Below are 25,882 nucleotides of genomic sequence, written 5' to 3' on the forward strand. Positions count from 1 at the left end.
TACACTATACGGCCAAAGGTTTTTGAACACCACATTCCAGATTTAGTCCACTCTTTGCACTAGATTTTGGAGTGTGGTTGTGGGGATTTGTGCTCATTCAGCCACAAGAGCATTAGTGAGATCAGGCACTGATGTTAGGTGAGGAGGTCTGGGGTGTAGTCAGTGTTCCAGTTCATCCCAAAGATGTTCAGTGGGGTTGAGGTCAGGGCTCCGTGCAGGACACTCGAGTTCTTCCACTCCAATCTCGGCAAATCATGTCTTCATGGAGCTCACTTTGTGCACAGGAACACTGTCATGCTGGAACAGGTTTGAGCCTCTTAGTTCCAGTGAAGGGAAACTGTAATGCTACAGCACACAAAGACATCCTATACAATTGTGTCCTTCAATCTTTGTGGTATCAGTTTGGGGAAGAACCACATATGGGTGTGATGGTCAGGTGTCCACAACCTTTTGGCCATACCGTGTACAATGACCAGCTGTTTGACTTCTGTACTGCCCGTGCTTGTTTCAATAAAAAGAACACGAAAAGTCTAAAATCGAAATGAATCTGTCATATGAAAACTTGTCGCTTGAAAACCCGCCGCCTCTTTACATCCTCTTACGCTTGTCTGCAAGTTAAAATCAGAAAATAAGATCTCTGCTTACGTACACATCTTTATGTTGGCACTCATCTTGCTGATACAGTTTAGTTGTTGCGCCACGCAAGCAATTCATATTAGCAAAGTAATTAAATGAATAGCACTTATGTGCCAGTTAGAACTAACGACAGCATGAGCTCTCCATCATTATCCATCCATTATACAATGTTTTTCCTGAAACAGATTATGTTGGAATAAACACTGGACAAAAGATGATTTATAATCGTTTCAAAACATGGTGAAAGTTGGACATTTTTTTCTTTATACTTAACCTACTTAACAATATTACTGGAGAATTGCAGTAATGCAGTAGGAACATCGCAGACATTCTGACTTCTTGTATCAGATCAGAAACGGACTTAATCAGGCTTATGACAGTTTCACTATGGCATGAAACCATCGAAAAACATGATTAAATCTTGTGGAAATCACACTTAGCTGGCGACTGTTTTTACCGCTGCATTTGTTAAATAGACACAGCAAGATTTTTGCGGGCAGACGCCAAGGCGATGTTAGAAAATAACCTAAATAAAACCTAAATTTCCACACTATTCGGGGAAAACATACAGTGCCTTGAAAAAGTATACAAAATATGCAAAACTATTTAAAAAAAAAATCAGATCATCAGAGTCGTGTGGATTACAAATGACACTTATTCAGGATTGTTCCAGCCAGTATTTACACTGCAAACCAATTTGCTCTAAAAATAAATCTTCAAAGTCCAAATTCATTATTTGTCAGCAGAAAAAAAAAAAAAAAAAAAACTGAAACATGCTGCGTGCATAAGTATTTAACCCCTTCAGACTAGTACTTGGAAGATGGTACAGCTTTAAGTCTGTTATAAGTTCCTACCAGCTTTGTACACTCATTAGGAGTGATTTTCACCCATTCTTCCTGGCAGAGCTGCTCCAGGATCTTCAGGTTCGTTGGACGTTGTTTGTTGACTGCACTTTTCAAACAGTGCCACAGATTCTCAATGGGATTCAGATCTGGTCTTTTACTTGGCCACTGTATAACATTGACCTTTTAGTTTTTAACCACTCCTAAATTGCTTTTTGGACCATTGCCCTGCTGAAAGGTGACATTTCTCCCAAGCTTTATTTATTTATTTATTTATTTATTTATTTTTTTTAGCAGACTACAACAGGTTCTTTTGTAATATCCCCCTGTATTTTGCTCAATCCATCCTCTCTTTAATTTTGACAGGAAGCCCAGCCCTGAGGATGAAAAGCATCCCCAGAGCATGATGCTGCCACCACCATATTTTACTGTAGGGATGGTGTTAACTGAAGTATGGCCTACATTAGGATTGCGCCAAGTATATCATTTTGAAACTTGCCCAAATGAAGTATCTTAATCTTGGTTTCAGCACACCGATCCTCCCTGGGTCACTCTTGGGCTTTCATATGGCTCTTCATATGGTTTCTTTCTAGCCACCATCCCATACAATCCTTAATTATGCAGAGCTCTTGAAATGGTTGTCTGATGCACCTTTACTCCAATCTCATCTACCGTACTCTCTAACTCCTTCAGAGTGACTGTTGGCCTCACTGTGGGTTCGTTCAACAGTCTCCGTTTTGTTTTTGCTCTGAGTTTTGAGGAAGGTCCTTGTCTAGGTAGTGCTTCCGACAATGTTTAATGGGATTTCCAACCTCTTAGATATAATTTTACACCCTATTCCTAAGTTATGAAATTCTATTACTTTAACTTACAATGCTCAGTTTTCATTTTCACTACTTTCCTTCAGACTGACAGTCTCTTCAGAGGCAGTTAAACTGAGGTGGTTTTGCTTCAGTAAATGGGAGCTGTTTTAATATTTCACAGGTGAAGTCCAATTTTAAGTCAGTTGTGTCCTCATTAAGACAATATCTTTCATCTGGAGCTTCTGCAACCTGGGGGGTTGAATAAGTAAGCAAGCAGCATTTTTCACTTTTTGATTTTCTTTGAAATACTTGCTGACCATTAATTAATGACTTGAACATGAGCTTGCAATAAAAATACTGACAGGAAGAATATGTGTATTTATCATTTGTAATTCACAGAATCCACGATTCATTCACAGCAAAATTGGACGTGTTTTCCCAGATGGCCACGCATATACGTAAACAATGGGTTTTAGGAAACTCCTGGGTAGTGTGTGATGTAGCTACCTCACTAAGCAAGAAAGATAGGTTTCCACATGTAAACCTAGCATATGTTTTGGATTTTTCTGCTTCCATGCAGAAAAAACTTTTGTCCTAATGGATTCGTGAATTGATGGTTTAGAAACCATAATGAAACGGGATTCACTATGCACCAGCAATGTGATATATTGTGAAAAAACAACAGATTGTGCATGGAAATACAACCGAAGGGCAGGTATTACATTTGCAGAAACCCATTTTCACTGGTTAAAGATAAAATAACAAAATTTACTAATGTGTTAGTAACTTAATGGTGAGAAACGACACCTTAGTCAAATAACTAGAAAGATTTCCATTCACATATACCTTATGAAAAGAACACACACTCATGTCTACACTCCATCAGCTGTTTTTGACACATCTCACCACCTTTCAGTTTACTCTTCCAGAAGTCCCTTTGAGGTATGAACTCGCCATGGCTAATTAGAACATGTGAAAATCTCATTTACATATTGGTCCTTGCATGCAGCTCATTCAACCGCATGCATGCAAATTAGTACTTATTATATAGAAAGTTAGTAAATAGGGGTTGTATATGATGTTTTGCAAGCTAGCTACTGTTTTTAAACAAAATAATACAGAAATAAAGATCCTATTACATAGTATTGTCTTGCATAGTAGAAGTATAATAAAAATAAAAATCCAGTATCAAAGCTTTATATCAATCCTTTTGCACTCATATGCACTACTTTCTCCTACACAGCAAATATTAAATAGTGTCTGATGGCCTGTGCCTGCATAAACATGTTTGAAACTGAAAATATCCATCTGGTCTATTAATATGTTTGTACTGAAACGAACCCTGAAGGAGATCTCCAGGTTCTCTCCTCCCCAGATGTCCATGCCTGCGTCATACGTTCCAATCTCCTCAAAGTAATCTCTGTCTATAGAGAACAGTCCACCTGCCATGGTAGGAGTCCTGCACAGAAACAAACAAACACACACACACACACACACACACACTTAGAATGCACACTTAGAATGCAAATCAGCCCCTTTCTGCTTATGGATCATCTTTTATATAAGCAACAGTTCTTTATGTTTCTCCCAGCCTGTTTCTCTTTCACTCTCTCTCTCTCTCTCTCTCTTGCTCTCTTTCTCCCTCTCTCTCTCTCTCTCCCTCCCCCTGAGGAACAAACACATCATTCAGGAGAATGAGATCTTATCTTTCACACTTTTATCTTACCATCTGTTATTGAACAACTATTTTCGAACGCTTTGCTCTCTGTAAATATTGCTCCCTCGTTCTTTCTTTCCCTGGGCACTCGGCGCTTTCCTGTTTGCCCTCCATACAGCTTTCGTTCCACTTGTTTTCCACTGGTGAGGACCTGTTGTTGTTCTCATCGCTCCATGCTTGTTTTTATATCCCACAGTGTTGCTTATAAAAGTTAAGCTGCCTTGTTGTTCAGAAAGACATGCTCCGATAGTTAGAGCAAAGACCTCTCACCGCAAAAAAAAAACAAAAAAAAAAAAACCCAAATGTGCGAGGAAAAGTTCTAGAGAAGCACTGAATTTATTCTCAGAAAAGTCTGCAAACGCAAACAGCTCCATGGACATACACTCTTCAAACTTCAATTTTATTTGTCTTAAAACGGTCACAAAGCAGATTTAGATCCAAAATGAGCAACCCAGAAAAGTCAGTGGCAAAAAAGACGAGTGCTACTATAGTGCTACTATTAAGTGTTTACTATAAAGTCAAACAGTACTAAGTGTGCTGAAAGGATGTGCAGTAAGATCATACTGTAAATAGGAGTCCTAGGATGAGCACAGGACAGTCTTTTATTAAGATTATTAAGAACAATATTACAATATCCATATGTGACTGTCCACTGAAGCAGGGATGAGATTTGGGAATATACTGTTTTGGGAAGAGCAAATCCATGTGGGATCATCCGCAACAGCAGAAAGTGAGTCATAAGCACAGATGTTCCTAGCAGAAGCAGCTCATCTTATGAGTGACAGATCCAATATCCTTCGTTTCAGATTTCCAGAATGCAGAAATACTCTCAGAAATAAAAGTACCAAACTGTACCTTTCCCCTGTCCATAAGCTGGTACCATTAAAGGTAATTAAAAGGTACATAAATAGACCTTGAGGTCCACTGAAGTACCTTTAATGCTTTAGTTTGTAAGTACCTTTAAAGCTTTACTTTATAAAAGCTAATTTAAGGTTCACCACATGAACCTTCCATGGTAAAACATACATACTTAAAACACAAAAGACGCATCTTGATGATACCACCCCAGCAACTAGGAAAAGTACAGATTGGTTCTTGTATTTCGGAGAATGTGCGTGGTATCTATACAATAAATGCTGATGTCTCAAAATGGCAAATTCAGATCTTCTAGAAGAAATAGCATAAGACAGTTGAACGTAAATGTACCATAATGTCTAGTCAAGTGACTTACAAGAGGCTGGATAATGTGGATTAGCATATTAATGAGACCTTTATGCTGAGAGATAACATTCTGAGAGCCCAGAACGAAGGGCCTTTAGATCTAGAGCGAGCAAACAGGAAAAGCTGTAAACAGACCATAAAATCACACAGCTGCTTAACTAGCTTTCCAGATGTTTACACACCGATATAACTAAGTTTCTTTTAGTAAACAACTGTAATAGTGATTTCATATAATGCATTTAAGCATTAGTGGCAATAACAAATTCAACAAATTACAAATAAGTAAATTTAAATTGCAGTTTAAACAGGGTTTCTTTTGTTGTTAGGAAACAGCACAAATAACTGCAGCTAGTCATAGCTACTGATCTAAAAAAAATAATTAAATAATAATTTAAAAAATAAATAAACACCGACATTGCAGTGCTCAAAAAAAGCAGATGACTGTGGAATAAGTTGAGCCATTTCAGTTTTTAATTAAAGACAATACACGGCTGATTTACAGGTGTAAACTTGATAAAACACGTTAAAAAAACATGCAAGTAGATTTACTAAGAGAGTTTACAAAAAAACGGCATCTTTCTGATCAATATGCATTTTTGGGGCGTTTCTACATAAACATGTAAACTACTCAGTGGTGTCTGGGCAAATTGATTCATTTTTGCACTGCAGTGCAATTTGCTCATCCTGAAAATCACCCAGGGAAGGGAGATTGTGCGCATAAATTAGTACGAATAGCAGGTATTATATTTGCAGAAGGCTGTTTCTAGTTCATTAGGTTTTAATAATGTGAGGATTTATCAAGGTTACAACTGTAATGATCAGAAAATTTCTTAAAATGAGGATGAATATTACCAAGTTGGTTTCTGTATTAGATATTCACCACATATTAGCGTCTGGTCATTTATTTCATTCACAGGTACTTCTGAACAAAACATACACTCATTTTTCATTCTTATTGTCTTTCGAACTGTCTTTCAATAAATCTTACGTTATACTGGATAATAATGTAATAATGCGCGTGGCAAGCTTAACTTTCTGTACAGTTAAAGATTCTGAACTCTCCAGACATAATTAATGAAATTATTCTCTGTGACTCACCCACTTTTTATCCTACTGTGCACACACATCAGTGTGTAGACAAGTGTTTGTGTGTGTGTGTGTGTGTGTGTGTGTGTGTGTGTGTTACCTGACAGGCAGTGTTCTGTCTCCTTTTCTGCGGTCCATCTCCCTCTGAGGAACCGGGTACCAGCGGAAGTTCAGTTTCCAGTTAAATCCTCCATACGTCATATCCGAACCCGCCATGTACTCAAACGTGTCATCGCTGATCACGTCAATGATGGGGCACACCACCGTTCGTCTGTGATATACACACACACGTACACAAAAAAGTCAGAGACTCATACGGACTGATGCGCAGTGCTGTTGATTTCTCAAATCTGATTGGTCAGAAGGCGCTGATTAATTTTCTACGAATCATCATGATAGGTTTATATGAATGCGCTTATTTTAATAATAATAATTACTAAAAACTAATCATTTCTATAATTTAAAGGGATTTGTACGATGGATGCTTGCATAATCTAATTTTAACAGTAAACAGAGTTTAAAAAAGTGTTATTTAACAAAAAAAAAAGTATAATCATTGCTATGGTGAAGTTTTCTCTAAGGAGACATTTAAACTTTATGGAAGGAGTCTCCAGTTTCAGCGCTTTGTAACAAGACCTAAAGCTATTCCTGTAAGTTTTCCATCACAGGAGCGTCTACGTGCACTTTGCATTTGGAAAGCTGCATCTATTTGTTAGAACATGCTGCTCAGACGTTCCACAACTATAAACGGATAAAAAGTCTGATGTGTCATTCTTTAATTTCCCCATAACAGCATGTACCCAAAGTGTTTTATTTGTTACTTATTATTCAGCATAAAGTCTAACACTTCTGAGAGTCATAAATCACTCACACACGCACAAAACCCCAGGGTTTACAGATGTACTTTTTCTGTGCATTCAGCATCTGAATCATTTAGTAACGATCCCTTCACAAGCAGCCTTGAGCAAACAATACAGAGAATTAAAGAGATTTTTCTGTCACTATATACAGAGCCTCAGAACAGAACCGGACAAGGCGTGTAGATGCATTACGATTAACACACACACGCACACGCTCGCCCTGAGGTCGGGCCGAAACAACATGTAATTAACTAGTACAAAAGAATAAAAAAAAAATAAATGCTGACTCAACTAAGAGCTATCGATCTCTCTGCTGCCAGCTGGGAATAGAGGCTACAATTGCTTTCTCTCTCTCTCTCTCTCTCTGTGTGTGTGTGTGTGTGTGTGTGTGTGTGTGTGTGTGTAATCATCAGCAGAAACACATTAGTTTTGTTCTAATGCTCTGCATATAGTGACAGAAAAATCTCTTTAATTCATTGTATTGCTTGCCCGAGGCAGCTTGTGTAGTGTGTATGCACTGTGTGTGCATGTTTTTATATCTTGGCTAGAACCAAATGTCCCACAAGGATAGGAATATCTGACAGTTTTTGGGGTTTAGGTGTTCCCATGGCATTAATAATTATATCAACAGAAAGAGAATAATTATGTCTTCATAAGGATAATATGACAAATGTGTGTGTGTGTGTGGAGAGAGGGTTTTTTGGGGAGGGCGCCATGCAAGGCATATCTGATAGAAAAGGAAACCTACTAACACACACACACACACACACACATTTCTTGCTTTTAATTTACACTCTCAGGCTGATCTGGGAGAAGTGGTGTCAGGTCTGATCAATCTATAGGTTCAAACTGTCAGCAACTTTTATCTCTCAGCTAGAACTGCAATTCCTTTTATGCTCCAGTGTTTATTTAAAGATTTATAGGTTGAAGTCTTCAGGTTGACTCTCAGATCTGTACAGGTTGCCTATTGGGGCTTGACGGTGCTGTACTTGTGAAGTTTGACACCATTGTACTGTAGAGTCTGTAACATGCTCGTCAATCCCAATTTGAAAATGTTGCATTGTGGGAATTGTAGTGCTCACTTGTCTTGCTTGATGCGAGCGAGCAGCGGCTCCAGCCAGCCCACAGTGCACTCGCAGTGAGCGTCCAGGAAGGTGATGACCTGACCGGTGGACAGCGACGCCCCCTTTAGACGAGCACGGATCAGACCGGAGCGCTGCTCCATCCGCACGATCCGCACCGGCACCTCCAGCGTCCGCACGTACTGCTCCAAACGCCTCTTCAGGAAGTCTGTTTACACACATATACACACACACACAAATTCATGCAGCCTATTAACTTCAACAAAACCGCATTCAGGTATTCACAATGCTCCATTCATGTGATTGCCAAACCTCTCTCCTTCTCTCTGTCCTAATATAATGCATCACAAAAGAAATATCACAATAATTGAAAAATGCGTTTATTATGTTCCAATAAGAGCCACATTAAAAACAGACAAACAAAAGTCTCTCAGGTTGCCTTGGAAAATTAGTTATAAGGATTTAAGGTTATAATAATGCGCTTGTTCTGATACTTTATCATTTCTATAGTAACAACTAAATGACAATCCACATAAACAGAAAAAAAGCGTGTAATTGTTTATATGGTGCATTCTCCTAAGAGATGTTTATTAAATATTTTCAGAAGGAGTCTCCAGTGTCAGTGTTTTGTAAAAGTCTGCGGTAAAGCTGTAACTTTCTGTATGTTCTGTAAGTTTTCCAGCACAGGAAAATCTCCAGGACGGAGGAGTTTCTCAGTAACATGCCAAGCTGATATGACAATAGAGAGGAAAAAACAGAGGCTGGAGTTTATAGCTGCTATAACATAAGTAATACCATGAGCTAACTTGTAAGGTTCACTACAAATCGATAAAAAGTATGATGCATTATTCCATAATTTGTTAGCATTGACAAATTGTTCTGCTATAAGAGGAATAAAACACTTCGGGATGTCCTGTCATACAAAAATGATCTACTTCAGGGTGGTAACAGTAACTCCGCTTCACTCCAAGCCACATCACACCAATCTGTCACTGATTTTTGTCCTATAACAGCACACCCAGAAGTGATTTATTCCTTACTTAATGACTAACATGGTTATATGTTATTATACTCCCAGGAAATTATCATTATTAATGATGAAGTATTCTTTAAAAAAAATAAATAACTAGCAACATTGATATAACCAATGAATTTAAGCAGCTCGTGGTAGTGGACCTTGTGGAAAGAGCTGAATATCCTCTAAGAGAAGGCCTGTATTTAGGTAATAGTGGGGTTTGAAGAAAGTCTGTCCTTAAGCTGTCACCCAGTAAACAATATTTGCCCTTCAAGTGCCCTTCGGGGCAAAATAAAAAGCCTTTTAACTCTCTGAGCGGAAAAAAAACAAACAAAAAAAAACAGACTGCATACAGTCATCACTCTGCAGGACGAACAGGCCAGAATGAGGGGGAGTGAGACGGAGAAAAAAAATATTTTCTGTTCACCTACTTGCTATGGCTGAGGAAACAGATTGTTATGTCCCACTGGTTGTGTGTGTGTGTGTGTGTGTGTGTGTGTGTGTGTGTGGGGCCTGAATGACACCTGAAAGTCACAGTGGGAGGAACACACTGTTTCCGGGTTTACATAATCTCTCCAGTTTATTCTACAATACTAAACAGATAACACACAGAATGCATTTTGCATTATGATAGCTAATGCAATATAACCTCACACACACACACACACACACACACACACACACACACACACACACACACAAGCCTTACTCTCCTTGTGATGACCTTCCACTGACATAATTATTAATATAGCTAATTTATTTTATGCTACATAACCTCAGTAATGAAAAGGGAACCTTTTGGTTCTTTTACCTTTTTTATTTTTAAATTAAAGATGCAGATTTTGTATTTAAAAAGATTTTCTCAGTTTTCCTTATAGGGACCAGCACAACGTCCCCCCAAGGTCAAACCAGTCAGATTCCTACCCTTGTGGGGACATTTGGTCCGCAGCAAGATATAAAAACAGGCCCTCTGTCTCACGCACATGCACACCTTCTGCTTTTCTAGGTTTGAGACAACAAGCCAATAGTAACCAGCAGGTCTGCAAATACTTCCTATTTCAGGACATAGGCATGTAAACACACACACACACACACACACACACACAAACCTTGACTTTCCTGTGCTCTTTGAAAAGCAGTAATGAGAAAAAGAAAGGTTAAAGCTACACTAAGATCAATATTTGCCTTCCCCATATAAACACTCATTCTGATAACAGGGAACGAGAGCCAGACTATGTGTGTATGCGTGTGTGTGAGTGAGAGAGACAGAGAGAGAGAGAGAGAGAGAGAGAGAGAAGGGCACAGAGCGACAGAGAGAGAAAGAGAAAAAGCGATTGTGTCCTTCAGGTGGTGACCACTTTGTAGGACAGCTATTGTCAAGAGAACAGACTATGTCTTACAGATGGCCTTGAGTGAAATGAATAAGCGAGAGAGGAATCAGAAGTGAAGGTACGCTAGCACAGAGAGCAGGAAAATGCTAGAACAATGAGGCACGCAGTGTCGTTTTTTTTCAGGTTTTGTCCACAGATGACCACATCTCAATTCAAGACTAGTTCCTTTCTTTGTCATGGTAAGGACCCGTATTGGGAAAACAGTAGCTGTCGTGTGAACGTGAAGGACAGTGCTGATAAGTGCTGAAACACTGAATGTCTGTGTGTTCCCCTATTACTGAAAATATTATGCACTAATACAAATATATATATATAGGATGCAAATGGCTACTTATTACTGAAGAAAATATGATTACATTATTTCATTATTTTAATAGAATTGAGTGTGGATGTGTGTTGTATGTTATGTATGTTGTGGCCTGGGAAATCCCTTCACATGATGAAAATTTCACACACACACACACACACACACACACATATATATATACGCGCACACACACATACACCTGGCGCCACAAGAAACTCCTGTCAGTCACATGTTCCAATATTTTTGATCACTTGAAAAATGGGTGGGTTCAAACAAAAGGTCCCATGTTTCTGTTTAACGCATCCAGATGTAAATATCAGGAAAATGAAAGCTGAAATTCTGGTCTATCGTCTCATATTCATCATCTGATCTCAGACCCAAATGTCTTCCGTGTATCGCAAAAACTAAAAAAAAAAAAAAAAAAAAAAAAAAAAAAAAAAAAACCACCTGGCCTTGCCGTTCCAATACTTTTGAAAGGGACTGTATGTCCACTTCAACTTTATACACATAATATCTTTTGACATTGTACTTGTTCATGCTGCTTTCCGGTTGTCCTGCAAATCTTTTTGAGTGACTGCTGGCTTCTGTCACCTTCCTAAGACTAATGATAATTAGTCTGAGGGCATGTTGTGTGAAGCACCTGTCTGGGGACAATTAGTTGTGGTTCCATGAACTTTCCACTTGCATATTATCAAACCAATTGTACTGACAGGGATGTTTAACATCTTTGCTATTGCTGTGTAGCTTTTTTCATTGGTGTGCTGTGTCTGAGAACTTCAGGAAGCTCCTTCATCTTGCCATTACTAGCCATTCCATTTTCTCTGATTGTTCTGTGAGACCTGGGAGTGTTCATATTCAATTCATTTCTCATCCTCGTAACCAGAATGTTATCGTGACGACACGGTGGGATTTCCCTGCGCCACACACTGAGCAAGGTTAAATCATTCATCCTCCTGTAATTACTCCACAGTTGTATGGTGTTCTTACAGTAGAAACCGGGGCCATGCTGAAGTGGTTAACAGAAAATGTGGGAGTTGGCCTCAGAGGTAATAACTGGCTGGCATGCTCTGTGTGTAGAAGTGTGTCCGTGGCCCTGGGTCAGTATGTTGTCAGCAGTGCGGCTCGCTGCAGGATGTGCGCGAGTGATGTAGGGTCACACAGGTCATGGACACAGCGTGTCGAGGAATGGTGGCCATGTTACTCGAGCCCCGAGGAATCACAGATGCGGAGAGAGATGCTGGTAATCTTTCATTTTACTTGGCCACATAAGAGATAAAGGCTGCCTCTTAAAGAATAGCATATGATAAAATAACATGTTGGATCCGGTGCCTATCCTGCGAACACTGTGTGCGAAGCAGGAATACACCCTGATCCATCAAGGGGCATCACACACAGTTGCATGTTCATCTGGAATAGCCAATCCACTTGCTGGCATGTTATTGGGAGGCGGAAGGAAACTGGAGTACTTGGATGAAATGAAGTGACTTTAACGGTAGCATGGTTGTTGCTGCTGATTTCCTGAGACTGTCACACACAACAGTCTCTAGACTTTACACACGGAATGTTGAGAAAAGTAAAAAACATCCAGTTAGCATCAGTTCTGCAGGTGGAAATGCCTTGTTGATGAGAGATGACGCAGAGGAGAGTGGCCAGACTGGTTCGAGCTGACAGGAAGGCTACGATAACTCAAATAAGCACTCTTTACATCTGTGGTGAGCAGAAAAGCATCTCAGATCACACAACACAATAAACCTTGATGCAGATGGGCTATAAGAGTAGAAGGCCACATCGGGTTCCACTCCTGTCAGCCAAGAACAGGAATCTGAGTCTATAGTGGGTACGGGATCACCAAAACTGGACAGCTGAAGATTGGGGGAAAAAAATCAGGCGGCTGAGATGCTTTTCTGCTCACCACAGATGTAAAGAGTGGTGATTTGAGTTACGGTAGCCTTCCCGTCAGTTTGAAGCAGCCCATTCTCCGCTGACCTCCACAGAACAGCAGCTTACTGGATGGTTTTTTTTTTTTCCTGCACTATTTTGTGTGAACTCTAGAAGTTCTTGTGTGTGAAAATCCCAGGAGATGAGCAGTTTCACTCAAACCAGGCCATCTCATACCAATAACGATGCCACGGTCAAAGTCACCGAGATCACATTTTTCCCCATTGTGATGTCTGATTTAAAAAAATAACCTTAGCTCTTGACCTGTACCTGCATGACTTCATGCACTGCGCTGCTGACACGTGATTGGCTGACAGGATAATTGTATAAATGAGCAGGGGTACAGGTCTTCCTATTAAAAGTCGCCTGTTCCCACAGCCATTGAGATGATGATACATTATATATCTTGTTTAAACTTGAAAATAAAGGTAATGAATAGCAAGAACAGATTCTACGCTTTCTAGCACTTGGGACGTTACTTTAAATAGCTGCTCCAGGAGGAACACTAACTACATCTGAACGTATAATTGGTCAGCACAACCAGAGGACATCCTAAATATTAAATACCCAGGCAGGGGGAATCTCTAGTGGCATGCTTACTTCCAATTCTCCTGCTGTCCTTAGAACTAGGGTGTGTGTGTGTGTGTGTGTGTGTGTGTGTGTGTGTGTATGGGAGTGAGAGAGATACATGGTGAAATTTGACATAAATGCTCATTATGCCTGCAGATCCCTCAATCAAATCAAATTACAGGCCAGAGTTCAAGATAACTGTGAAAAGACGAGCAGTGAACACCCACACACAGCTCAGCCATTTCACACAACAAAGCAGCTCATAGACCCTCAGTGTCTCTCTCTCCCTCCCTCCTTCTTTCTCTGTCTCTCTGTCAGTCTGTCCTTCATCTGTCTTTCTTTCTCTCTCTCTCTGTGAGTCTCTCTGTGGCTATCTGTCTGTGTCTCTGCCTGTCTATTCTTCCACCTCTCTCTCTCTTTCTGTCTCTCTGTCTGTCTGTCTCTCTGTCAGTCTGTACTTTCATCTCTTTCTATATTTCTCTCTCTCTGTGGTGATCTGTCTGTGTCTCTGCCTGTCTATTCTTTCACCTCTCTCTCTCTCTGTCTGTCTCTCTGTCAGTCTGTACTTTCATCTCTTTCTATATTTCTCTCTCTGTGGCTATCTGTCTGTGTCTCTGCCTGTCTATTCTTCCACCTCTCTCTCTCTTTCTGTCTCTCTTTCCACCAGTTTGTCTCTCTCTCTCTCTCGCACTATCTGTGTCTCTCTCTTTTGTCTCTCGGTCTGTCTGACTCTCTCTCTCTGTCTGTCTGTTCTTCCATCTGTCTCCCTTTGTTTCTCTCTCAATCTGTCTCTTTCTGTCTTTCTTTGTCTGTCTTTGTTGCGTCTCTGTAATTCTCTGTTCAAGTCTATTTCTCTGTCTGTCTGTCTCTCTATTTCTGTGTCAGTCTGTCTGTTCTTCCAACTCTCTCTCTTTCTCTCTCTCTTTCTGTACCTCTTTTGCCTCTCTGTTGTCTCTTTCTTTCTCTCTGTCTGTCTATCCTTCCGTGTCTCTCGCTCTCTCTCTCTCGCTCATCTGTCATCTAAACTCCAGCTTTGACGTTAACACTCCACGGGTCACCAGCCATCTTTTTCCTCCATATGTAGGCCTTGTTCTTTCACGCACACACACACACACACACACACACACACACACACACACACTACAGTGCAGTCTCCTCCTAGGCCTGGAAACAAAAGCATGTCACATCCCCATGGCTCTGGTACACATTTGAGTATATTCAAATGGCAGCTCTTTTTTTTTTTTTTTTTTTTTTTTTCATCTGACTCGCTCCATGTATACAAACACACACATACACACACACAGACACACACACCTCTCTCACTGGCGTCATCCACCAGCACCACCTCCTCCAGCAGGTGTCTAGGGGATCTGTTGATGACGCTGTGCACAGTGCGCAGTAATGTCGTCCACGCCTCGTTGTGGAACACGATGACCACGCTGGTGCGCGGCAGGTCATCCGGATACACCTTCGTTTTGCATCTGCAGAGGGAACGAGAGAGGCGATCAGAACTGAGCATGCTTTAAAAGTCTGATAATCGACTGTATGGTAAACAGTGATGTTCCACATGTGCAGTGTTGATTGATTCAAGATGCAGCAGCCTGAGTAGCAGCAACTGAGCTTCTGACATAAAGCTACTTCTGTGTGGAAGGCATCATAGGATACACTGGAAAAAAAATTCTCTCTCAAATTTTTGTAAGATTTTTCACTACAAGGTTTTTCTAAACCAATTATTAGCTTAATAAGCTTATTTCTGGACATTCCTTTTGACTCATGTTAAGCTAAATGTTAAGATCATATACCATTATCAAATCAGGCTCGGACAAATCAGCAGCCCGGGTGCCTGGAACAATCAGATTTTGCCTCTGGGCTGTTTTTTTATTCCTTCCTAGATGCCTACAAGGTCCAACAACCAGAGAAAAGGAAAAAAAAACTACTTCCTGTTGATTTTCACAAAACAAAAGTAAATGTAAATACATTACATGGCCAAAAGTATGTGGACACCTGACCATCACATCCATATATGGTTCTTCCCCAAACAGTTGCCACAAAGTTGGAAGGTCACAAGTGTATACAATGTCTTTGTATGCTGTAGCATTACAATTTCCCTTCACTGGAACTAAGAGGCCCAAATGTGTTCCAACTTTACAATGCCCTTGTGTACAAAGCGAGGTCTTTGCCAAGGCTGGAGTGGAAGAACTCGTGAGCCCTGACCTCAACCCTACTGAACACCTTAATTAGAACGCTGACTGCACCCCAGACCTCCTCACTCTAGACCAGTGCCTGATCTCACTAATGCTCTTGTGGATGAATGAGCAAATCCCCACAGCCACACTCGAAAATCTAGGGAAAGTCTAAACGTTTCCCAACGACTTGGGAATGTTTCCCAACGACTTGGGAATGGTTCCCAACGACTTGGTTCCCAACGACTTGGTTTCCCAACGACAGTATGACAAGGTTGCAAACACGATGTGTGATATTAGAAATAACTATAATAAAACCATAAAAATCGTTGTCTTCAGAGAAATTTAGCTACTACATTACTAGCCAACTAGCTCGCCCTACGTTATTACGTTAGCTACCATTTTTTTCCAGGTGGTTTTCTGGGCAACCAAAACCCCTGACTGGGCAACACAGTGGAGCTTTTAAATTTACAGAAACAGAATCAGAATGAGCTTTTATTCCCAAGTGTGCTCTCACACACACAAGGAATATGACTTGGTATGAAGCTTCCAGAACACACATACCAATAAGATGGCAAGACATATAATAATAAAAATTTACAAATAATATTAATAACATGAGAGAATATATAGCGAAATATAAAATATATAGCGAAATAATTTACCATTTGTCCACTCAATCTGCTGGAAATTATTAAAATGTCCTGAAATAATCTTAATACTGTTTGTTTTTTAATCAAATCTATTGTAAAATAAGCTCATAATAAGATCTGCTAGCTACATCTGCCTATATTCAAGACATTCTCACATGCTCAGATATTTTTTTTCGCCTTGTGTGTCTTCTGAAAAAATTTATTCTGGTCACCTTTAAAAGCAGCCTGACATGTCACCTTCTTGGTGAGGACTATCCTATAATCAAATTTTTGTGATATTCTGATCAATTCTGACGTACTGACCGAATGTCACTCGCTTCCTTTTAATGCATTCAAAAGTTTGAACTGCTTTAACTTTTGTACAGTGTCACAGTTTTTACTGATATCTTAAGGTAATTGTAAATACACAGCAAATGTAATAAAGGTCATGAAAACTCTAATGAGGCAACATGACTTGTAAGGTTGATTGAAAGTGAATGTCATTTCAATTATATTCTCACTACTAATCAGACAAAAAAGGTCCTCATTTATACAGATGCCTCAGACAGATGCTGTGTGAAAGGGCTACATTTTGAAAAACAGATTTTTCTTGTATTAGAAAAGGAAATTAGTAAAGGCAGGTTCTTCGGTCCTTCAAAACATCTCCATCAGAGCAACACTAGCCAATCATGAGCATCTGTGAGCTTGTGTATGTGGAAGAGGGCAGATAGCGCTTTCCTTCTAGGGTGTTACGTTGCCATGTGAGATTCATTTCAATAACTCACTGCGATTGGCTTATTGTGACTTCTTATTGTTTTGAATAGTCCTCCACCACATGAAGGATTTCTACACAGTACAGAAATATGCGACACGCAGCGCTAGCAAACTCATCAAATCCCTTCGTGTGATCCCCAAACTCTCTATAACCAGCGGAAACATTTTGAAGCCGCATACTCCAGATCAAGTTTGGAACAGCAAAACTCGAATTTTCAAGTCAATCAAATTTTATTTATATAGTGTTTTGTCATAATGTGGCTTAACAGGATGTAGATTTAGCTAACGAATGAACAATCCAATGGCGACAACAGCTAGAAAAAGACGACATCGTGACCTAATTTGAATGCAAATGGCCACGAGGTTCAGGTTTACGAACTATTAAAAGATTGCGCCAACTATTAAGACGCTTGCACCATGTGACAGTTTTTACGTAGCTATACTTTATAAGTGAGCTTTTTATGTGGGTAGTACAAATATCATCACATTGAGATATTAGTTATTTTTTGTTGCTATGGTTTGTTACTAAACTAGAGTTAAATTTGTGTAGCAGAACAGAACAAGCGCAATTCAGTATAAAAACAAATACAAGAGATGAATCAATTGAGTCAGCACTTTATTGTAAAGCACAATCCTTTTCGATTTTGTTAATTTATCTACACTTAAAATACATCTAACCGGCAGAAAACTGGGAATTCAACACCCCTGCGGTTTAATGTATACCAGTACACACTGGGAGTGTGTATCGTGACCAGTTCACAGTCTGAGTGAAAACACACAGATGTAAATACAACGGCATTTACCCAGTGTGCCTGTTCCTGTTCACATGGGGAGTTGTGTGTGTTTTTGTGATGAAGCGGTGCTGGGAGAGTTTTTTTTTTTAATCTCAGGGGATTGTGGAAGCGCAGCATCCTGTACCAGTGTGTGACATAGGAACAGGAAAGCCAGTGTTTGTTGCATGTGGACAGCTAAAAACAGGCCACACGCTCCGACTTCCTGCCTCACTTCCTGTTTGCATCCGAGTGGACTGACTTAGGGTCACCTTAAAAGCAAATAAAATCATGACACATGTATGTATACTTCATCATCACTGCTGTGATTTTTTTAAGTATGGACTGAATGAAAGAGGAAAGGCTGCCTGAATGAGAGTTTGCTGCACGTGTGTGTGTGTGTGTGTGTGTGTGTGTGTGTGTGTGTGTGTGGTATTAGCTGAATGTTATACTAGCCACATGTAACTGGATTTCCATCTGTCCCTTGAAAAAATGACCTTTAAGATACAGTATTTTGAGACTTCCACTGCATTTTCCTTCCTACTTCCTTTAATATGTCAGTGTCAGTTTGAACAGCACATCACACAGGCCCTGTGAGTTGGACTGGTACCTGCTGACATCTTCATAGATAGAAATGAAAATATAGAAAATTAGAAAAGTACAATGGGATAGAAAGGTACAGTGTGTGTGTACATGTCTGTAAAGTCATGTTAGTAAAGCTCTCACTGAGAAATCCACCAAAATGCTGCAACTTTGCAGTACTTGTGCAAAATACAGTTAATTTAAACAAACAAATTGAATAAAATTCTTCAGTTAATGTTCTCTCTCTCTCTCTCTCTCTCTCGCTCTCATTAACTGAAACGCTGATGTTGTAGTCCATCATGTCCCGTCACACTGCCCCCTCACTGCCCCATCCTCCTCAAACTCATTAGCCTATTGTCAGTCTTAGGAAACACACACACAGACACACACACAGACACACACACAGACACACACAGACACACACACAGACACACACACAAAAGTTCCTGTTAAATTCATTAACCTGATGTCACTTCTTGGTCCCTCACAGCAGTGTAATTAGTAGCCGAGGCGTCTGATTGGTCGGCCTCTCGTTACCTGCCTGATTAAACTGCAGCTCCGAGATTTAGCCATCGTCTCCTAACAGGCCAAGAATGGAACTTTCATTTCCCATACCCTTAAATATCTCTCTCTGTCTCTCTCTCTCTCTCTCTCACACTTACACAGAAAGATTCTGAAAAGTCTCCTGTTGTGCACATGTTCCCCAATAAGACATTAACGTGTGTCTTTCTGTGTGTATGCGCATACTTGTCTGTGTCTGTCTGTGTGTGTTTTCACAGCCATTGTATGTGTGTTCGTGGTGTTTACCTGTTTATGTCTGCACATCCACCTGTCTGTATGTCTCCCTCTGTTTGTGTCTCTTGTGTGTGTATCTGTCTGCAGTGCGTCTGTATATGCATGTGTGTGTTTGTGTGAGCATCTCTCGACATGTCCACCTGTCTGTGTCTGTCTCTCTGTCTGTGTCTTTCTTTCTTTCTGAGTGTCTTTGTGTGTGTGTGTGTGTGTGTGTCTGTCTGTCTCTCTCTGTGTGCATCTGTGTCTGCCTGTTTGTGTACCCACCTGTCTGTTGTTTCTTTTTGTCTGTCTGTGTGTATAGGTCTGTATGTCTTTCTCTCTGTCTGCATATCAGTGTCTGTCTCTCTCTCTGACTCTCAGTTCAGTTCAGCAGTGCTTTAACGGCATGAATGTTACAAATCACACTGTTGCCAAAGCAAATAGTGTAGGCAGATTAAACTGAAAGGTTCTATATCTGCATTTATGCATAAACATTACAAACATAATAAACAAAAAACTAATGAGCAAACAACGACCACCACAAAAAACAAAACAAAAAAACTGACCAGTAATTATCAGAACATATTGTGTATAGTGTATATTCAGGGTGTGAATTTTAATGCGTCTCTGTCTCTGTGGGTGTGTGTGTGTGTGTGTGTGAGTGAGAGGAAAGAGCGAGACAGGTCACATGTTTGCATGCAGTAAATTGCTAATTATAGCTCCACTGAACATAAATCCCAATTTAGCTCGTTAGAAATGTACAATAAAATCCTAAACTGACTCTTCGAGGAAGAGAAGACTGAGACTGCAGTCTTCTCTTCGAGGAAGAGAAGACACAAGAAGAGGGAGATTCAGCAGGTGAGGGAGGAAGACTGACGCTGTGATGTTCTCTTCTCCTCTCCACTCTGTCCATCCTCCTCGTCCTCACTCTTCACTCTCTCGCTTCCTGACCGGGATATCTTATCGCTTTGATATCCGATCTCCTGTAATCTTTCACTTTCTCTTTCTTTCTCTCTCTCTCTCTCTCTCTCTCACACACACACACACACACACACACACACACACACAGCATGGCGTTTGATGTGTAATTTGCAGAAACAGTGACTGATTCCCAACAAAGCAGGAAACCTTATTTAGTGACAGTCAGAGAGAAAAAGTGAGAGAGAGAGAGAGAGAGAGAGAGTGTGAGAGTATGTGTGCACGTGAGAATGTGTGAGAGAGAGAGAGAGATATGCTGTGCTCTGAGCTACAGTTGCCCATTAACAGCCTGAGGTGCTAAGCTATTACCAAACGGATTTGATGGGAATCTAATGTTGCACAAAAAAAAAACTGAATTACTTCTAATGCATTAATATAGAAATAAAGCGCACAGATGCACAACAAAAGCACATATTCCTGCAATTTCCTCATGGCAAATCAAATATGAGAAAATATCCAAGATTCAAATACGGCACTGTTTATGACGTCTAGAAAGTGTAAGAGAATCCAAAAATCTGAATCCACTACAAAAAATTCATTTCATTTTATAGTTAAATGCACAATGACTTACTAATACAAGCGTTTGGTCAGAGGGTGTTGATTAATTATTTAATAACAGGAGTTCTGACTGTAGCGCTGGCTGCAAGGGAAAACCACAAGTTTATATGAATGCATGTGTTATAATGCTTATATGGTGGACTCTTCATATAAAAAAACATTACTGATGATATGGTGAAGTTTTCTGTGAGGAGAAAACATCACCTGCAGCACTCCATACATTGGCCGAGGCACAATCTGGCTGGCAGTAGAACAATTTTTCTAGGTGGATTAATCAGTATGTGTGTGTGGATGACGCCATATAACGCGATACAACTCTCCTGTTTACGACGCACAGTCACCTTGCGGTTAAATACATGAAGATGCTAGCCATGTTTGAATAATATGTGAGGTAGGCTTGTGAGATTGCATCTGTGATGATGTGCCATCATTCTAGCCTGCCCCCTAAATATCATCAATTGACGATAATACGGCCTGGGGCTCTGAGAGGGGAAAAGAAGGGGGTGTGGCCAGATATACATAACTTGTGTCTTGTAAACGTTACGTCATTACAGTAAAAAATACCAGAAGCTGGTTGCAAGTTGGCTGTAGCTGCTAGCTGCTGTAAATAAATGTAACAAGTTACTACCTGGAACTAAACGTAAATAAAATTAACTTACGTGAACATGTGGTGAACAGCAGTGGAGATAATTACTGAAGTCTTCCTGATAAACAACGCGTTGCTTCATTTTCAATACTTAAACCCTTGTTCGTGTTTTGCGACTGAAGACATTCACGGCTTTGTTTGGCGAGCATCAGAGAAAGATGTTTTGTTGCAGCATACGCTATTAAGGTTCATACAAAATATGCTAAAAGGAAACACATCTTATGAGATACAACACTATTTGTTTTTGTTGATCTTAAAGTTGCAGACACGACATTTTCCGACAGACATTTAAATCACGATGGTTGGAATCTATTAGCGATTCCTGAAGCTATTGTCAATCATCTCAAGCTTATCTCGAGGACAGAACGCCGAATCTCATAGCAGAAATATTGGCCCACTGACTTTTTAATCAAGGGCACAGACTACAGCTATTATTCATTTTTAGCCTAGTCAGTTTTAGAATTAGGTTACAGGATTTAGAATCAGTTTTAGGATTTCAGCATGGGGCTGAATCTAGCAATGAGTTCAAGCCTCTAGTGACGGCAAGTTTGGGGGAAGAGAAAAAAATAAACTTCACTTCGAAAACCAGACTCTCTTCCTTCCTTCTCTTCCTTTGGTAAACCAGCAACTTCCGATGGATTTGTAAGCAACTGCTCATAACATTGTGAAATGCATAAATGTACATGTATAAAAAATAACTTATTACAGTAGATTTAAATTCTCAGATAAGCTTCGGTTGCAAGGAGTTTTCATTTCAGTGTCAGAGTCACTTCTGCTTTGTTTATGTCTGTGCGTATTGAGAAATCTTTAAGAGACAAGTGACATCATACTGCACCACAGCAAAAACACTGGGGCTGGAAAAAGCAAACACACACACACACGCGCGCGCACACAATAGTGTGACCTCTTTTACCCACTCATCTTCTCACACATCCCCAAACAGCATGTCCTCTATTTTCACCAGCGCGTGTGCGCGCACACACACACACACACACACACACACACACATCACAGTCAAGCCTATATGTCTGACAGAGTATAGCACATCTCATCATGTAGTCTAAACAAATAACCACAGCTGCTTTACTCTGTCGCTGTCCTTCAGAATATGACAATACATTCCCAATGATAACATATACTATACACAATAGCATCATTCAAACAGCAAATACACAAAGAAGAGCAAAGAAACAACCAACGGATGGATTCAGAAAGCAAAGCTATCAGACTCTGTTTCTGCAGCTGGATTAGTCAGGATGCAGAGTGTTTTCTGTTCTCCATGATGACAGTCATTCTTGGCAATGATTCATCTTCAATGTTGCAGCAAAAATCTAAAATCTAAACGAAAAACTGAAGATATATCTGTCATAGTTCATCAGGTTTGTACTCAAATGGGACTACTATACCATTTCCTTTCATTGTTGGTACTGCTATAGTGCTAACAGATAAATAGTGAAAATGAGGACCAAAGTGAAACTGCATATGCTGGGTAACTGTGAGAATACAAACTGAAAACCAAAATTTGATGATGTTAATAAGATATATTGACAGAATAGCTTCTCACCATTCTTTAAAAAACCTCAAATGTATAGACAAGTATCTTTGTGATATTCTTACTTCAGCAGATAAAACCATCAAATGAATCAAACACCCAATAAACAAATGAATCAACCAACAAACAAACCAAACAACAAAACAACCAACCAACCAAAGAACAAACCAACCAACCAACCAACCAACCAACCAACCAGAGAACAAACCAACCAACCAACCAACCAACCACCCAACCAGAGAACAAACCAACCAACCAATAAACAAACTAACCTACTAACAAACTAATCAAACAAACAAACCAAAGAACAAACCAACAAAGAAAGAAACAAAACAAAACCAACCAACATACAAAACCACTAAACCAACTAACAAACCAACCAACCAACAGACAAGTGAACCAAACAAACCACCAACTAACAAATGAACCAACCAACAATTTAAACAACCAACCATCTAATTAACAAAACAAATCAGCCATCGAACAAAACAACAAACCAACCATAATACTGAGGGGCAAAAAATATAACTCACAAAAGCAAAGATTTAAAAATAAATACTTTTATTAGCACAGTTACCTTTTAGAATATTAGCATGTACTGCTTGGGTGAATGGCTGCTCTTTCTTTAAAAATTATAAAAAGTATACATACTACAAAGTACAGTTAATCATAGTCTAGTGCAAATTTATACATGAAAACTAACATGTAAAAACAGTTGTCAAACTTTTTAGTTCCCATTTACTGTTTGATGCAAAAAAAGGGAAGAAAAACTTAATCTAAATAAAAAACATATCTAATGTAAGGTTGTATATGACAGGATAAGATGAAACCATACCCATAATTCACTGTCATATATGGCCTTAAATTAAATGCATATAGAGACATAACAAAAAATAAAACTTGCAATTGTTTTTGCATCTGGTGAGTGTATGTAGCTAGTACAATTAGTTTAACTTGCAAGTGTGAAAATAAAGCTAGAAACCAACCAGTTTTCACACTGATTAGTGCATTATTTAATTTGTGTTTTGGCTAATAACTTTCTCAGCACACATCCCCAACTAACAACAAACACTAGCAGTCATTACACACCCTTGGATTTGCTATTGTAAACGTGGGGTAAAACAATTTTGTACATCTTTCCATTAAAAACTAAAACTAAAACAAAATCCAAATTAGCTCTTAGAATTGACACTGCCATAGTCAAAAATAAAAGGTTCAAAGACTTCTATCAAACATTTACACACAGAGTAGATTGATGAGATGCAGGACTATTGCCAAACACCTGCCATTACCTGTGTGTGCACTACACAACTCAGTGTGTATTCCCACATATGGAACATGAGCTTGACACAAAGCTGGCCTAGTCCACACGAACACAGGTACATTTCAAGACAAATCCGCACTGTCTAAAATGCCATTTTCAACTACAACACATTTACTGGAATCGGACTAACCTGGACGAGGGAAACGAAGCCTTTCCAAAAAGCTGATGTATGAATGTCATGTGATTTCTACCATTTCAAGATGGTGGAACTTATCGTGACGTTATCTGTATTAGGTATTATACATTCATGTTTGACAGCTGTGCAAGCAAGCGTGTTTAATGATGTCAAAACAAAGGTAAAAAAGACAGAAAACAGATCAGACCCCAAGTGTCCGTTTCCAGCACTTCACATTTCCCCCTGTGGAGGGGAAACTTTTGGGAAACTTTTGGAAAACTAGGGACTACACCCAAGGCTTACCTCACCTTTGAGGTGTGTGCCATGGGAAAGATAATTAAGCCAACGTTTATAGACAGTCCTTGCCTCTCCTGGCAAGGAAAGCCCTTGTGACCTTGTTGTCATGGCAAACTTGTTTCCATGGTCGCGCCTTTCGAGGCCATCCAGAGGAGTCAAATTGTGAGGAAAATGAAGCCTCGAGCACTTTGGCTGTGAAGTCTAGACTGCACACACAGAAAACAAGAACTCTCTTTCTCAAGGACGAGCATCTTACCTGTCACTTTTTCTCTCTCTGATCGGCTGAAACGAATAAAACAAATTGAGCAAACAAAACTGAGCGAACAAATCTGAGTCAAATCATGCAGTAATTAAGCTTAAAGTACGCCACTGCGAGATAAAATCTCCAGTCGTGACACTTTCTCTAAGGTTTTACCCACATTAATACAGACATTTGGCTCCTGAAATTCTTGCTAACAAATATATCTTAAGAACAAAACAAACATGGCAGATGGCAAGCAGTGGTGTGTGCGTTTTGCAGACAAAAAAAAAAAAAAAAAAAAAGGACAGCTATTTGCTAGCCGCCATGCTTGTCACAACTTCTATAAACATTAACTTCTGTTCAGCCCATTGCCTACTGGTCTTTTCTGTATGGCATCCAGATACGGATAGGATTATTATATCACACAGACTGCCGATCCCCCGCACTACAGACACTGAGACACAAATATTGAACATTATTTAATATTTCCAGTTTAGAATGGAATGGCCTCAACTTGACTGTGAGTTGATTTGAGATGGTGAGATTCTACACACACACCACTGGACAATCTGGGAAGATGATCATTTAACATCAGCCTGCAATCAGGAAGCCTGCTGTGATCACTGGGACTAAAATTGGTCCAATTATCCTAAGCCAAGCCACTTTGCATGGGCACAGAGAAGTCAGTCGTACAGCAGCTCTATGCAGTTCTGTGTCTTGCACAGGAGAATGCTGTGTTCTATTTTAAAGAGTGAACATAGCAGATAGCCAAAAAAAAAATAAAAAATAACCCACAACAGTTAGATTAACACACTGTGTATTTCTGGATGTGTTGGTGCTGGAATTATACAACAAATCAGGACAATCACTGGACGGCAGACAGCAATGTTTTTTAAAAAGCTCTAGTTTCCCACATCCACACTATAATGGCATTTTGTCTGGGCTGGAAATTCAAATTCAAACAACGTTGGTTAAAAAAAAAAAAAGC

At 39.7% G+C, this 25,882-nt stretch overlaps 1 protein-coding gene across 5 annotated transcripts in view; it reads right to left on the reverse strand.

Moving 5' to 3' along the window:
• galnt1 (UDP-N-acetyl-alpha-D-galactosamine:polypeptide N-acetylgalactosaminyltransferase 1) overlaps positions 1–25,882 on the reverse strand; it is a 113,084-nt gene that overhangs the window by 11,357 nt on the left and 75,845 nt on the right. For all 5 annotated transcript variants that reach the window (XM_026924208.3, XM_026924206.3, XM_034298034.2 and 2 more), the window contains 4 exons: positions 14,783–14,949; positions 8,248–8,455; positions 6,406–6,576; positions 3,623–3,740 (listed from right to left, as the gene is read on the reverse strand). In XM_026924208.3, coding sequence (XP_026780009.1) covers positions 3,623–3,740; positions 6,406–6,576; positions 8,248–8,455; positions 14,783–14,949 — 664 coding nt within the window. The remainder of the gene's footprint in view (positions 1–3,622; positions 3,741–6,405; positions 6,577–8,247; positions 8,456–14,782; positions 14,950–25,882) is intronic.

Source organism: Pangasianodon hypophthalmus, chromosome 22, assembly GCF_027358585.1.
Source record: "Pangasianodon hypophthalmus isolate fPanHyp1 chromosome 22, fPanHyp1.pri, whole genome shotgun sequence".
In the NCBI taxonomy this organism is placed as follows: Eukaryota; Metazoa; Chordata; class Actinopteri; order Siluriformes; family Pangasiidae; genus Pangasianodon; species Pangasianodon hypophthalmus.